This window comes from Carya illinoinensis, chromosome 7 (assembly GCF_018687715.1).
Source record: "Carya illinoinensis cultivar Pawnee chromosome 7, C.illinoinensisPawnee_v1, whole genome shotgun sequence".
Classification (NCBI taxonomy): Eukaryota; Viridiplantae; Streptophyta; class Magnoliopsida; order Fagales; family Juglandaceae; genus Carya; species Carya illinoinensis.
In genome coordinates, this window is record NC_056758.1 from 12,266,044 (window position 1) to 12,280,308 (window position 14,265).

Genomic DNA, 14,265 nt, shown 5'->3' on the forward strand with positions numbered 1-14,265 from the left:
GATATTTAAAAAATGATTACAAAAAAATAAATTAAAAAAATCATTTGCACTAATGTGCACATTTTGTGTGCACATTTGTACTAAATAAAACGCACGTTGCTACGTCCACCAAAAATCTCTTCCGGGAATTGAGATTTTATTCCAAAAGTGCAAATTGTACTTTACTTTTTTTTTTTTTTTTTTACCTTAAACAGTTTTCAAATCCATTTAAATAATTTTAAAAAAATCACAAATTCATTAAAAATATTTTCTTAGTCATTAAATAAAAACAAAAAATTACAATTCAGTAAACATCATCGGTAAAACTTCTCGATGGCTTTATTATTTTTCAAATAAAAATTGTGCAAACAGTATGTTAGAATTTATACTATTCTTAGGATATTTGAAGAAAGAGATGATAGTTGTGATTACAAGTACGTAAATATTGTATAATTATTTAAAAATAAATAAATAAAAGAATAATATTTTATATAGTTATTTTTTGTATATTTTTTATATATTTTATTAATGTAATTGATTATATTAATTTTTTTAATACATAATCAATTATATTATAAAATACATATAAAAATATAAAAGAATAATTATATATAAAATTTTTATAAATAAAATATTTATTTAAAAAATTTAATTTTTTAATAATTCACTTGTATCTTCTAAAATGATGGTAAAAAGTTGATGCAAGGGGTGAAGCTGGGGGAAAACACACCAGTTATCGAACGACGCACTTTTATCTTCTACAGACTTTGCAGTGGGAAGAGTGAGTTTCGGCTCGTGCTCGGACCTCACGCAACACTAAAAAACACGCACAAAAAGCGTCTTTATTATATTACATATTTTCATGGTCTTTAGTCGAACTCAAAGCCGAAACCTGAACAGCGCCTCTTTGTCCAAAATCCAACAACGTAATTTTGCCGCAAACAGTCGAAATCTCCTAATCTAGCCCCGAAACCCGCCACTTTGCTCACAACCTCAGATCCACTCCTCTCTCACGTCCAATGATAGCTAAAGCTAAAAGCACAAAAGTCTTCGGTTCCTCTTAAACTTTCATGCTTTTTCCCTTGTGATTGTCGTCTTTGTTTAATGCAGTTGCAGTTTAGAGAGAGAGATTTTCAGATAGTGGGAGGGGAAGAGATGGCAACTCAGGTTGTGAAAGTGAAAAGGGAGACCCTGGAGGCATGCATGACGTGCCTTCTTTGTAAGAAGCTCTTGAAGGAAGCTACAACGATATCTTTGTGCCTCCACACGTGTGAGTTTATCTGCTTTTTCTATATTTTGCGTCTAATTGCTCTTGTTTTTGTGACAATTTTGATCTGGGTTTGTGCTTGCATTCCGTGTTTACGCTGATCTGGGTTGTTCAATTTTTGTGTCATCGTACAATTCTTGATATATGTACTTCTTGAATTTTTGTTCTGATTTGCATATTATCGATCTTGTTCTTACTATTTCAACTCTCTGAGATGTGGGGACTCGTGTATTTTGCAATCTCAAGATTCTTACGTGTTTTTTCCGACTATGCGTTGTAACGTTATGGATTTGCGTGCTTTTATTTTATTTTATTTTAAAGGTTCGTGTTGATGTGTAGGATTCCAAGTTTATGGATTTGCGTATAATGGATTTTAAGGCTCATGTTGGTTTGTCGGATTCAATTGCTTATCCACATTTTATAGGGTGTATGGTCTAAAGACACTAACAAGGGTATTTAAGGTTATCCTGTAAGAACTCGAGCAGTTCTCCGTCTCATTCTTTTTTTTTTTTTTTTGTATGAGTAAAAGTAACTGCTAATGTGAACATGTCGGTACAATTGGTGATTTATGCGAAGTGGGGCTGCCTACTGTTACAGTCATCCCCAGCAATCTCAGAAGAAAGATACCATTTCCCCCAGTTACGATGCATGGGCAATTCGCTTGCTGTGAAGCAGTTTTCAACAATTATTAGATATTTGGACTTATTAAAGAACAATTAATATTGATAAAATTTTTATAGAAAGTTTATGTTCTTACTAATTTCTTCTATGAAAGAATTTACTTTCTGATTAGAGACGGTTGCTTAGTAATAAAGCTCACATCGGTTGCTCATAAAGATTTTTATCTTCTTACTTATAAAGCTCACATCAGTTGCTTACCAGGTGATATTCTGCTTTATATGTGATTCTAGGGAAGTTTCAAGTTGATTAGCCTTTTTGTGGTTATACTGCGGATGTCGATAGAGGTTTCCATGGGTTGTTACATATGGTTTCAAAACCATTCAGTAAGATCAACTATGCAATTTTGTACCATTTATGACCTGACCAGGATGTTTGTAAATGAAGAGGGGGAGTTTGTTACACCCCAATCCCACTTTGGCAGAATGAATAACTCAAATAGTGTGGGTAAGTTATCAATGTAATCTTGAGTGCTAAGTCTCTAATTGACTACTAACTAGGTGAAACTGAGTTTTATAAGTAATTTAGAGAAGTTTCAAATTGACTTGTCTTTTTGGGGTTATAGCATAGGTGTGATTAGTGTTTTCCCTGGGTTGTTACAGCTAATCTCTACACGGCCTCTTTTCTTTGTTGGCTGGACACAATATTTCCTTCCCTACCTAAGCAAAACTAAGTGCTATGTCTTTCTTCTTCTTCATATTTTGTTTTTGGTAATATCTGTTAAATTCAGCTACTTATAAAAAGAATCTGTTAAATTCAGCTGTATATATTTCTACAGACTTGGGAGAATTAAATAGTCAAATTCCTCATCTCTTGTTATGTTTTTGCCTCATTCCACAACCATCTCTGACACATGGAGTTCAAACCTCAAATCAGTTTGCAGGAAGTGCATATATGAGAAGCTCTCAGATGAGGAGGTGGATCGTTGTCCTGAATGCAACATTGATCTGGGCATTCTTCCAGTGGAGAAACTCAGGCCAGTCCTTTAATCTATATTATGATAGGCCTCCCTCCCTCCCTCCCTCTCTCTCTCTCTCTCTCTCTCTCTCTCTCTCTCTCTCTCTCTCTCTCTCTCTCTCTCTCTCTCTCTCTCTCTCTCTCTCTCTCTCTCTCTCTCTCTCTCTCCTGATTTGAAGTGGTTAAATTCTATTTATGCTTTATGAGTAACAATAGGTAAATCTCATTGAAAGGGTTTTTTCATATGATGTTATTAGTGGAGAAATCATGTCATTTGGACCTTTCCACTAACTTTTGAGAATTTACATGAAGTTATGCCTTTATAAATTAAAAAAAAAAAGAGAGAGAGAGAGAGAAGTGCTGTATTGCCACCTCTAGATCGTGGCTCTAGATATTCTGCATGGCTTCTTATTGTATCATTTCTACGATTATTCAGTTTTCCTGCCTACCAAGGACACATTGCCAGATTTTCATGCTTATTGTATCGTGTCAATGATGTTGAATTAGTATCTGGAAATGGTTATAAAAAGATTGTGATGGTCTAATGATTGCTATGCACTGAAAGTTAGTGCTTCATCAATACAATAATTTATTAGTGAGGTTATTTTTCCAGATATTTTTGAGATAGGCCGGCATACATGCCGCATTAAATATGTTTCTTATATTTTGTTTCTCTTTTCTATGTTTATATAGGTGCAAATGATGTATCCAGATACCAGTTTTTCAATCATAATGTTATGGTGTACCTTTCTTCTGAGGAAATGGAAATCACTTTGTTTATGTGTCCTTATGCTTTGTGTTTTAATACACTCACACTAGAGCCTGGTCACTACTAATGTGCAGGCCAGACCACAATTTGCAAGATATAAGGGCCAAAATTTTCCCTCTGAAGAGAAGGAAAGTTGAGGCCCCTGAAATTACAACACTGCCAATTAAAAGGAAGGAGAGATCACTATCTTCATTGGTGGTCAGCACTCCCAAAGTGCCAATACAGAGTGGCTTGACTGGAAGGAGAACAAAAGCTGCAAGAAAAGCTTCTGTGATGCGAGGATGCAGTTTTTCCATTGAGGAAGTTGCCAAGAAAGAAGATTCTGCTGGTGATCATCCGTTGAGCTCCAGCTCACTTGATTCTCAATTTAAAACTACTCGAAATAAAAGGCAGGTAAAGGAAGGCATGTGTTTGATCTTTTGTGCTTTTTAGACTTAGAAGAAGTTGCTTTTATAAACATCTCCTTGTAGGAAACAACATACTTGCTTTACTGTATTAATGGTTCAGCATCTTGTTACATTGTTGCAGGATTATTCAGGCACTGAATCTTTTAATGAGCAAATACCTAAGGAAGACACAGAGAATGATGTGGAGTTAATTGAAGGGAAAGTTGATCTGTGGACACCCTTGAACTGTCTTGTTGAAGCTGCGAACAGAACCAAAACCTCTAAGTTTAATTCATCGGGGCTGTCACTTGCCAAATTGGAGCAACCTAACCATGGTACTGAAGTATATATGCCTGAAACCAAAGCCAGAGCAGAATCACCTAGTGCTCCTGACAGTGAAGTATATATGCCTAGAAGCAAAAGAAATGGACACAATGCTAAAGTCCAGGATGAAACTAATGGAACGACCTCACCTCCAGGACCTTTAAAGCGTAGAAGGTTGCGTGCAGCAGGTCGTAAAATCACAGCTGCATCTAGGCAGCTGCACTCCTCGTCCCAAGTCATGCTAGATGTTTCAGGTTCTAAGCGCAACAGAAGAAATAGTCCAATTTGGTTCTCATTAGTTGCTTCAGAAGACAGGTAAATTTCTATTCTAACATGTCATGACATTGTTTCTTATATTCCTTAATCTTGATTTGTGATTGCCTCTATGTTGTTTTCAAATAAATGTATGCAGGAAAGCAGATGTTTCCTTGCCACAGATATCTGCCTGTTACATAAGGATAAAGTAAGTTTCTTTTGGTCTCTTATTGGATTGAAGTTTCTACTTTGTCAACATTTTCTTGCATATGAATGTGTAAATGTTGACTTGACTAGCTGGTACAACAATATGGGTTTCTGTTTGTGCATCTTCTTTCCCCATTTACCTCATTAGCAAATTTTGACAGAAAAAAAGTGGGAAAAATGATAATATGCTTGTTTGATGATATTATGGAGTATTAGATTGAGGCTAATACGTATCATTAAATTAACATTTAGCGATATGCATGTAAAGCCAGAGTCCAAGAACATGTTCCATCTGTTAGTTTGACGTACATTAAAATAACAGATAGAACACGTTCTGGACTCTGGCTTTACATGCATATGGCTATAAATGCTTTCTAGTACATTAATAGTTCTTGGAAAAAAACAATACTTGCTGTCTTGATGCGGCTTCAGATTGTTTTTATTTTTTCAATAAAATGTATAAAATGTTTTTTTTTTATAAGAAAATTTATTAATCCACATAATTAGGTATAGCCCAAGTACACAAAAAGTATACAAGAGAGAACACACCAAATTAAAATGTATAAAATATTTGGAAAAGCTAATAGAGAAAATTGCATGTAGAGTATAATATTCCCCACCTAGTGATTGGTATTTCATGTATTAAAATATTCAAAAACCATGAATTGGCCACACTGGTGTCTAGGCTAGTACTCAACCCATAAGAAAATACAATGATAGGATAAACAAATGATTGTCCGAGAACAACGGCAATGGTAGATTTGGGTGGCTAGCCGAGAACCACGGCGATGGAAATTTCGTCAGCATGTTCTATGGTGGTTTCCGGCAAGGTAAGCGTTTGGTTTGCTGTGAGGAGGCTACAGGCTTTACCGTGCAGAAGAAAATTTGATTTTTACTTTGGGGGAGGTTCTAGCAATTAGGGCTTGTTGGCATAAGGGAGGGAATTTTGTGGAGGAAATAGAGAATTTATAGGTGAAAATTCCGGCGTGTAAGTCGGTTAGTAGTTAGAAAACTTTCAAACTAAGAAATTATTCTAGAGAAGATGGCAGCGTCAAGGTGCGGCACGGCATGAAGGGGCAGTGATCTTAGTCAATTATTCTCCCCCAAAAGAAAAGAAAATAATAATAACTTATCAAAATAATAATAATAATCAAACTTGATCAATAATAATAATTAACAAAAATTATAATAAATCTAATCCTTAATTTCGAACCCGTATGTTACAGTATCTGTAGCCCCACCCATGAGGATTTTTCTGCACTTTTCTCATTCTATCATTTGGTGCCTGTGTATATTATATTCATTGACTCATTCAGAACACTGTAAGTCAATAATTTATTGTCATGGTCAATAACTTAAAAATAAAAACTATTGACGATACTTCAAAGCACAATGAACTACCTAAAATATGCAAATTTTTGTTACAAAAAGATTCATAGTAGCATGATAAACCTTTCTTATACTCCAAAATTCACAAAATATTGCTTTCTACTCCCCACGCACATCATACTTAAATGCTTTTTGCTTAGGATGTTGCAGTCTTAATATTTCTTTGTTTTTTGAAAAAAATTATTAGAGGTAAGTGTCAATTAACATTTTCGATGAATAAAAATCCTTGAGCATGGATTACAAGTGTTATTTCAATTAACTTGAGGGAGGTTAGAGTATATTAACCATATCAATGCTCAGGTATCTTGATGTAACAACACCCAATCCCCCTAGGGTGATGAATAACATCGTTTTTAGAAATCTAGGGGAACTAGAATGCAACTAAATTTGCCTTTAAAAATTTTTTCCTTCTTAGACGAAGCACCAAGTACAAAACATTCCATAAAATAAACTAAGTCTTTCTTTATTAAAATACTGAAAATATAAAAGATAGTCTTATTAAAATCAATCAAGTCTCATGTTTAACAAGAGTAACTTATATATATATTACAATATTCTTTTTTTTTTTTTTTTTTTTTTTTTTTTTTTTTTTTTTATGTCGGGGAACCTCTCCAAGGCAGGACCCTTCGGACCCACCCCTGCAGAGTAAATCCCAATCTCATGCACTACACCCTCTAAAGTTTCCCTACACTGAACTGGTTAAATCGCAAGATTTTCACCAAGGGGTGTGGCCCAAAAGGATTGTTTGCATCTATGAGGTGTTAAACCTTGGACCTTGAAGGGAGTTATACCCCAAGACCAAGGCCTTCACAACTTTTTTCAACCCCTTGAAACCATAAATTGAGCCTGTCATAACTGTCTAAGCCTCTGCCTCGCCTCCCTAGGCCAAGTCCCATCCTGCAGCTCCATCCTCATAAAAATTCTCACTTGGGGTGGTTAAATCATAAAAACATACCAAAATGAGTCAAATACTCAATAAGCAACACATTTTACAATAAACATAATATAGACATAGGGTTTTCTTGGAAAGCATGCATACTCATAATTATGTTTATTGTATGATGTGTTGCTTATTGAGTATTTGACTCATTTTGGTATGTTTTTATGATTTTGGAAAGCATGCATACTCATTTTTTATGATTTTGGAAAGCATGCATACTCATAATTACATTTGTAAATAACATGAATATGGACTTGAACTTGAACTATGCATTAAATGCCTTAACTTGTCTTGCACTTTTCCTCATTGGCCGGTACCCACTATTGACTCGTGTGAGTTAGGGTTAGTAAATCTTGAAGATTAAAATTCCACCCGTGTCCCCAGGTTGGGAATCCATACATGAGGATGACAACATTGACTGCACTACTAGTGTGTCCATCCTAGCAATGCAATATGCCCACCTCATGGTACCATCTTCACTGTCATAACATAGGTCATTATGTATCTTAATTTTCATACCTCATCATAATTATACATGCATGCTTTCTTTTCATATCTTGCCTTATCATGGATTTCACATGAAATCATAACCTTTCATAGAATGTTGTGATACATGGTTCCTCACATAAAATCATGACTTTTCATAAATAATTTGATGCTTAGTTTTTCACATTAAATCATGACTTTTCATAAAATATCTTCATGCATGACTCCTTGCATAAAATCTTGACTTTTCATAAAATATTGTGATGCATGTGTCATGCAAATTAACATGAAACTTATGCATAAAACCATGGAATTTATGAACCCATCTTGGCAGTGAAAAATCACTTCCTTCTTGACTTGGGTATATAAAAAGGGGCTTCCAATGAAGGGTGTACATACATACTATTTTTCATAAAAGACATGTCATTTACCATTAAACTGTGTAAAGGTATGATCATGCTACTTACCTCATAAGTGATCACCTATAAAATAGGCACGCAACTTATGTAAATTTCCAATTGTAAGAAATCTATAATTAAGCATGTACTTTACCCGAAATACTTAAATAACTTATATGTCCATAAAGCCTAAAATCCCCATAACCCTAAAATATCATCATTCCCCAAATAATTGGTGTCGGCACAATTTCTCCAAATAATTACATGGTTAAGGCCTAAAAATATCACCACTCCCAAACATCTTATTTCTCTTGATTTTATCATCAAACATGTCATCATAAAATAATCAAACCATTAAAATGTTTCCTCCACAACCTCCTTGATCACATGGAGTACCCGTAACCCAAACTCCATGATTAATCACTGTAGTCAAACCTGTGCACTAAAAGCTCTCATTTGATCAAGTTACAATTATAATATGGCCCTGCTATGATCAACGTAAAATCCATGCTATTAGAAGCTATATGTGACAGCCATAACAAGCTTTCTTAAAGTTTTGCCTGATATATGTTGCCTTTCCATTAAATCAGTAAAACACCCATAACCTAAATAACTAGTTCTAAGAGAGGTACCATGAGGGTTCATTGTGGAGAGGAGGGCTGTGGCTTGAATCTGTTGGTGCATGACTGAGTTGTGCCTCTGTGGTGCTAGCATAATGGCGGTAGGAGCCAAGAGGGAGAGAGAGACAGAGAGAGTTTCTTGGTGCAACTTGCTTGAGGCATTGGGCTGGGTTCCAATCGGGTGCAACTGGGCTGTCCGTGGTGGAAGTTGGCTGTGTCTGAAGCAGTCTTCAGTGGCTGGGTGACACTGAGATACAGCTGGGGTTCTGTCAATGTGGGTCTTAGGTGCAGTTGACTTATGGCGGCTCCTCACTTTGCACGGCTGAGACACAGGATGTGACATAGGGCTGCTGTGTGGTGTAAGAATGCGTGGTAGGAGGGGCTGGCCAGAGAGAGACGCGGCATGGAAGTGCTCTGTTTCGGATTGTATGATGGGGATTTTCCGTTAGCATAAAACAGGGGCTGCTTGTTTTGCATTGGTAGTGCAGTGGCCGCTTGCGGGTTGAAGGTGTTTTACGCTGAAGGTGGTTTACAGTGGTGCGGGTCTTGCTGCCATTGATTTTACATGTGACCAAGGAGGCTGGTTGGGCTTGGGATGGTTGGGTTTGTCGTTGCAGCATGGTGTGGCTTGCCTCCATTGGTTGCTCTTGCTTGCAGAAGAGAGAAACTGGGGCTGGGCTTGTTGTGGTATGGAGCCAAGGAGGAGGTGCAACTGGGTTTCTGTTGTTGGGGATAGGGAGTAACCATGAGTGTGGAACGAAAAGCGAGATTATGGTTGGCTTCAGTTATCTTCTGTGCAGCAGTGTGGAAGAGGAACTTCCCTGCAAAAACCAAAGCTGCAATAACCCTAAGCTAGGGGAAAGAAGATGAAGGTGTACACATAGCATGGATTTTATACATGCAGGTTTGGGCCTTTGTACAACTGGGTTTGGGCTTTTCATGGGTTTATGGTCTTGGGTTGGTTTCAATACACATACATGGGTTGGGGTCCAATTCATGGGCTTCACCTTAGGGCTTCTCCTTGGGTCCTATTTTGGGCTCTAACAAATGGGTGGCATTTGGTGGGTCCAACTATGTTATAGGGCTTGCCTATAATTTTATGGACTAACTTTACAACCCTAATGGGCCGATCTTAAATTCCAAAATGAGCATAATTCGTCCAATAAATACTTTTTGGGCTTTTAATAAATTCTTGAGACTAATACCAATTAAATAGAGGCCCACCTGGTCCACAAATATTTAATGGGCTTTAATCCAATGATTGGGCCCAATAAAACCCATTAATCCATCATAATAAATTTTGGGTCTGTGGCCTATTTAAAATAATTCACTAAACTTTAACAGGCTTGGAAACAAACTCTTGGTCCTTTGGGCCTAATTTAAATTCCTAGCTAACCTTAATAATTTAATAGCTCGTGGGCTTTTATCCAATATGACCCATTAAACTTAATTTAGGCCCAATAAAATTATCCATATTCCATTGCTAACAATATTGGATCGGGGTGTTACATTTGATTACAAGTGGAATGGAGAACACTTTTGAGGTGGTTTTGATTTTCGTATAATTCCTGTAATGATTGGTATTGCAACCGTATTTTGCTATTTCAAAACAACAATATTGTTTTGACCATGGTGCTAGATTGTGTGAACTTCCATGTACAGAGAGTTGTCTACTTTAACTTGGTCAAAATGAAGGGAGGGCTGAGATCGTATCTTTTTGTCTGAATAAGAGAGATTTAATTTGAAAAGTTTACAGTTTTGAAATAACTGAACCCATATCTATATTTCCTGGAAGCCAGGAATGAAGTGAAATCCATTTAAAGCAATCATGGAACACTCACCAAAACTTGTTAATTCATGACTTTCTCACCAGCTTTGTCTACACTCATATGTTAGTGAGTTACTGTATTGTGAGGAATATTCAGATTGGCCTCGTAGCTAAAAAAAGCATCCTGTTTTCCCAAATAATTACTTTTTTGTCGTGATAGATTTGTGGCAATACTCTTATCACTGGTAGTTATTTGCTGTGGCATGTGTAAATTGTTCCATAATTAATTTTTCTTTTTTAGCCTTTTCATGTAGTGTCCCTGTCTTGAATTCTTTCACCTCTTAGAGATTGCTGTGCTTCATCACTAAATGTCTTATTTTCTGTTTACACTTATTTCCTTTTGCAGGGATGGTAAAATGCCTGTTTCGTTTATCCAAAAGTATCTTGTGAAGAAACTTGATCTTACGAGTGAAACTGAGGTATGTTTGTCTTTCTTGCCTTTCCAGAAAGCTGAGGATTTATTAATGTTGTTGGTGGTGTTTTGGTTCTTTTTCTCTCGTGTGTTTTTGATAAACTATTTTCTTTTTTCCTATTGAATATTTTTTTGATAAATATTGTTTCCCATTGAATATTTTTCTACATATAATGTCTATTTCATTCTTGTTTTCTGAAACCATGAAAGCTGGAAAGAAGCTTTGACGATTAAGATAAAGTTTATTAATAATGTAAGGTGTTAACCCAAGTATACATGAAGCCACTTAACAAACCAATGGGAAAAGTGCTAGAAAAAGCTGGAAAGAATTTTTAAAAATGAAAGCAAGTATGTGTTCAACTTGCGTTTACTATGCAAGTTTAAAGATACTCATACGAGCTGTTTTATATTATTTTTTTCTGTGGGTATATAAATGCATCCTTTGGACTATACTTATGCCCAGATGCAACAACATACAATGGATGATTTTAACTAGAAAATGCTGCGAAAAGAGCCACTGTCATTATAATAGAGAAGTTTTCCATTGAACTGCAATATATATGCCGAAAGAAAGTTGTCCTTGGTAGTTGATTGTTGATCTTATGGTTTTTTTTTCGCTTCTTAAGTTGCTTGGAATAAACTTATCCTATCAACATAGTTAGTTATATAAAGCGACAGCATGTTTCAGTGTTCTGTAGCAAAATTTTTATTAAAACTATAAAAATTTTAAGTTAATTTCGGCTCAGCATAGTGTTAGCTAACATGAATTTCTGCCATTTATCATCATCTTGGGAGATGTTCTCTACTTTAGCACTTATTCTTGAGTTTCATTTGTCTGTCTTATTTATAAAAAATAAATAAATAAATAAAAGAAAAGAAAAAAAGAAGAAGAAAGAAAGAAAAAAGAAGCTTATGTTTTGTTTGCAAAATGATCATTCCTTTAGGAATGGTAATACTTATTCCCATTCTTTTGTTTGGTGACAAAAGATGAATATCTTTATGAAGTTGGAGTGAAATTTCCAAAATATACAAATTTCACTATATTTTTAACAAAATGCTATTATTCTTTAAAAATGCTATTATTCTTTAAAAAATTGAATTTAAATGTTTAAAAAAAAATAAAAAATATTAACAAGAAGGACAGTGGTTGGCCACCCACTTGGCCATGGGTGGTCCGGCCACCCCATGGGTTTTGATGGCTGGTCGGTCACCAAAAAAACTTTTTAAAAAAATAATGATAATAAAATGTGTTTGTATAAATTTTATATCTATTCCCCAAGAATACCTATTCCTCTTATAGTTGGGAGGAATAGATATTCATCATGGTGTAGGAATGGGTATTCCATTTCAGCTCCTTATTCCGCCAACCCAACGCACCCTCAGGTTTCATTTGGCTTCCTGTGTACTTGGTAGCAGCTTTCTGTTTAAAGCAAATCATTCCTCGATTAAAAAAATGACTCTGTTGTGTTATTGGTAGTGTTGCTGCCTTTAACTTCCCAAAGTTGCTGTTTTTTCTTTTGGCTTTTCTTGTATTGCTTCTCATTTGGCATAACATTTTTCTGGACCACAATTATTTTCCAGACCTTTTTACTCAATTGGTAACTTCACTTGAAAACTGGAGAAACATTTATTTCTCTCTTATCCACTTCTTTATCCAAATCTAATTATATATGATCTATTTACTTTTCACTAATAAAAGCATTTTTAATTGGCATAGATGCTACCTGTTCACGTTTCTGATTTTACTCTTATCACAAGCACTTATTGGACATTGAGGCAAAACTTACCAAATGAAATCCTATAACAATTTCATGAAGTACATTGATAAATAAAGAACATAATCAATAATAAAGGATGTACTCTTTTAACATTCGAGAGGATCAAACATGATAGCATCTTATAAGTTGACTATCCTTGGTTCCTATTTCTAATAAATAAAGGGATAACCTTCAACCAGTGCTGTTAAAAGTGCTGGGCACCCTTGAACGCAAAGGTCTCTTTGACCCTGATAGAAATAATATGCAAGTTCTGTTAAGTGTAGTGTCCAAAGAGAAATATTCATAAGATATGATAGTAGAAAAATTGATGAACATGTTACCCTAGTAACATGAATGGTTAGTGTGTTGTGTGCAACTACAAGAAAAATAAATTCCATATTAGATTAAAGTACTTTTTTCGGTGGAACTATGTTTTTGGGTGAAAGAGGACAACTGTAATGCTCTGCTTGTTGAAGGGAGCCAGAAGAAAAAGGAAGAAGAGATAGAAGCTCGTAGGTTGTGGGGGGAAAAAGTCACCGTTCTTTTATGGGGGGAGGAATGAGTGACAGGGAGAGGGACTCATAGAGAGAGGGGCTGAGAACTTGTCCATATTACAGAAAAAAGTCCCAGATTAAAAATTTAGCATTGAAAATTTTTAAAAACCTCGCTTCCAGTGTGCTGGAAAAAATTAAAAAACATCACAGCTTTTCAGAAATCACACAAAAAATTTGCTGGTAAACATTCTTCACTACCGGTATCAGTTCTCCACTTCTGAAGCTTTGCAGTGTAAGATCACTACATGCTCCATGGCAGTATGATGCTTGAACAGATTTCATTTCCTTTTGTTGAAGTCATGTTTTGTAGGAAAGGCACCTAAATGCACACTTAGTTCTTTGTCTACAGAGACAAATGCTCACCACTTGACAAAGAAAGCAATGCTTCCCCTTGTACTTCATATTTGGTGACAATTCAGGGGATTAACTCTTACTGTTTTTGTTTTTTATTTTTGCTTGTAGGTGGAGATAATGTGCCGAGGTCAGCCGGTGGTTCCATCATCGCAACTACAAAACTTGGTAGATCTGTGGTTTCGGACAGCATCAACATCAAAAAAAGTACCAGCATCTGTTGGTTCCTCTGCTAAGGACTTTGTGATGGTCCTGTCATATTGCCGGAAAGTCCAAACCCCTTGAGAGAACTTTTTTTCAGTTTTTTCCCCTTTCTTGTCCTTGCAATCTACATCTCTAATTATACAAGTCCTTTGAATCTTTGAGGCTGCATCAACTAAGGTCATTCGATCAATAATGTATGTTAGTGCAATCTATGTTTTCACCTGAATAAACGTTTTTAATTAATTTTATTCTATTGGTTTGCCATATCACATAGGAAATGTCTTTTCATCCATCTCCTTTGGTTTCTTCCTTCGCATGATCAATTTAATTCAATTTGCACCATATTTGATACGTGGATAAAAAGAGGGGCTTTCTACTGTTTAAATTTTCATCTGTTCTGCAATTTGATCCAAAAACGCTACTGAATTTGTTTCGAAATGATTTTTGTGGCATTGTGCTCACATACAGGAGCTGTCTAGCGCTCAGCAGGTATAGCTCCACGCT

At 35.7% G+C, this 14,265-nt stretch overlaps 1 protein-coding gene across 2 annotated transcripts; it reads left to right on the top strand.

The window, feature by feature from the left end:
• Positions 1-783: 783 nt before the first annotated feature.
• LOC122316671 (E3 ubiquitin protein ligase DRIP2-like) lies at positions 784-14,030 on the top strand. Of its 2 annotated transcripts, XM_043133378.1 has the most exons (8): positions 784-1,249; positions 2,158-2,371; positions 2,801-2,900; positions 3,725-4,043; positions 4,179-4,675; positions 4,773-4,823; positions 10,830-10,902; positions 13,669-14,030. In XM_043133378.1, exons 2-8 carry the CDS (start codon positions 2,200-2,202, stop codon positions 13,840-13,842), a joined length of 1,386 nt encoding a protein of 461 aa, XP_042989312.1. In that variant the 5' UTR covers positions 784-1,249; positions 2,158-2,199; the 3' UTR covers positions 13,843-14,030. The 2 variants fall into 2 exon arrangements, with proteins under 2 accessions (XP_042989312.1, XP_042989313.1); XM_043133379.1 differs by lacking the exon at positions 2,158-2,371 and having other exon boundaries at positions 791-1,249.
• The last annotated feature ends 235 nt before the right edge of the window (positions 14,031-14,265 follow it).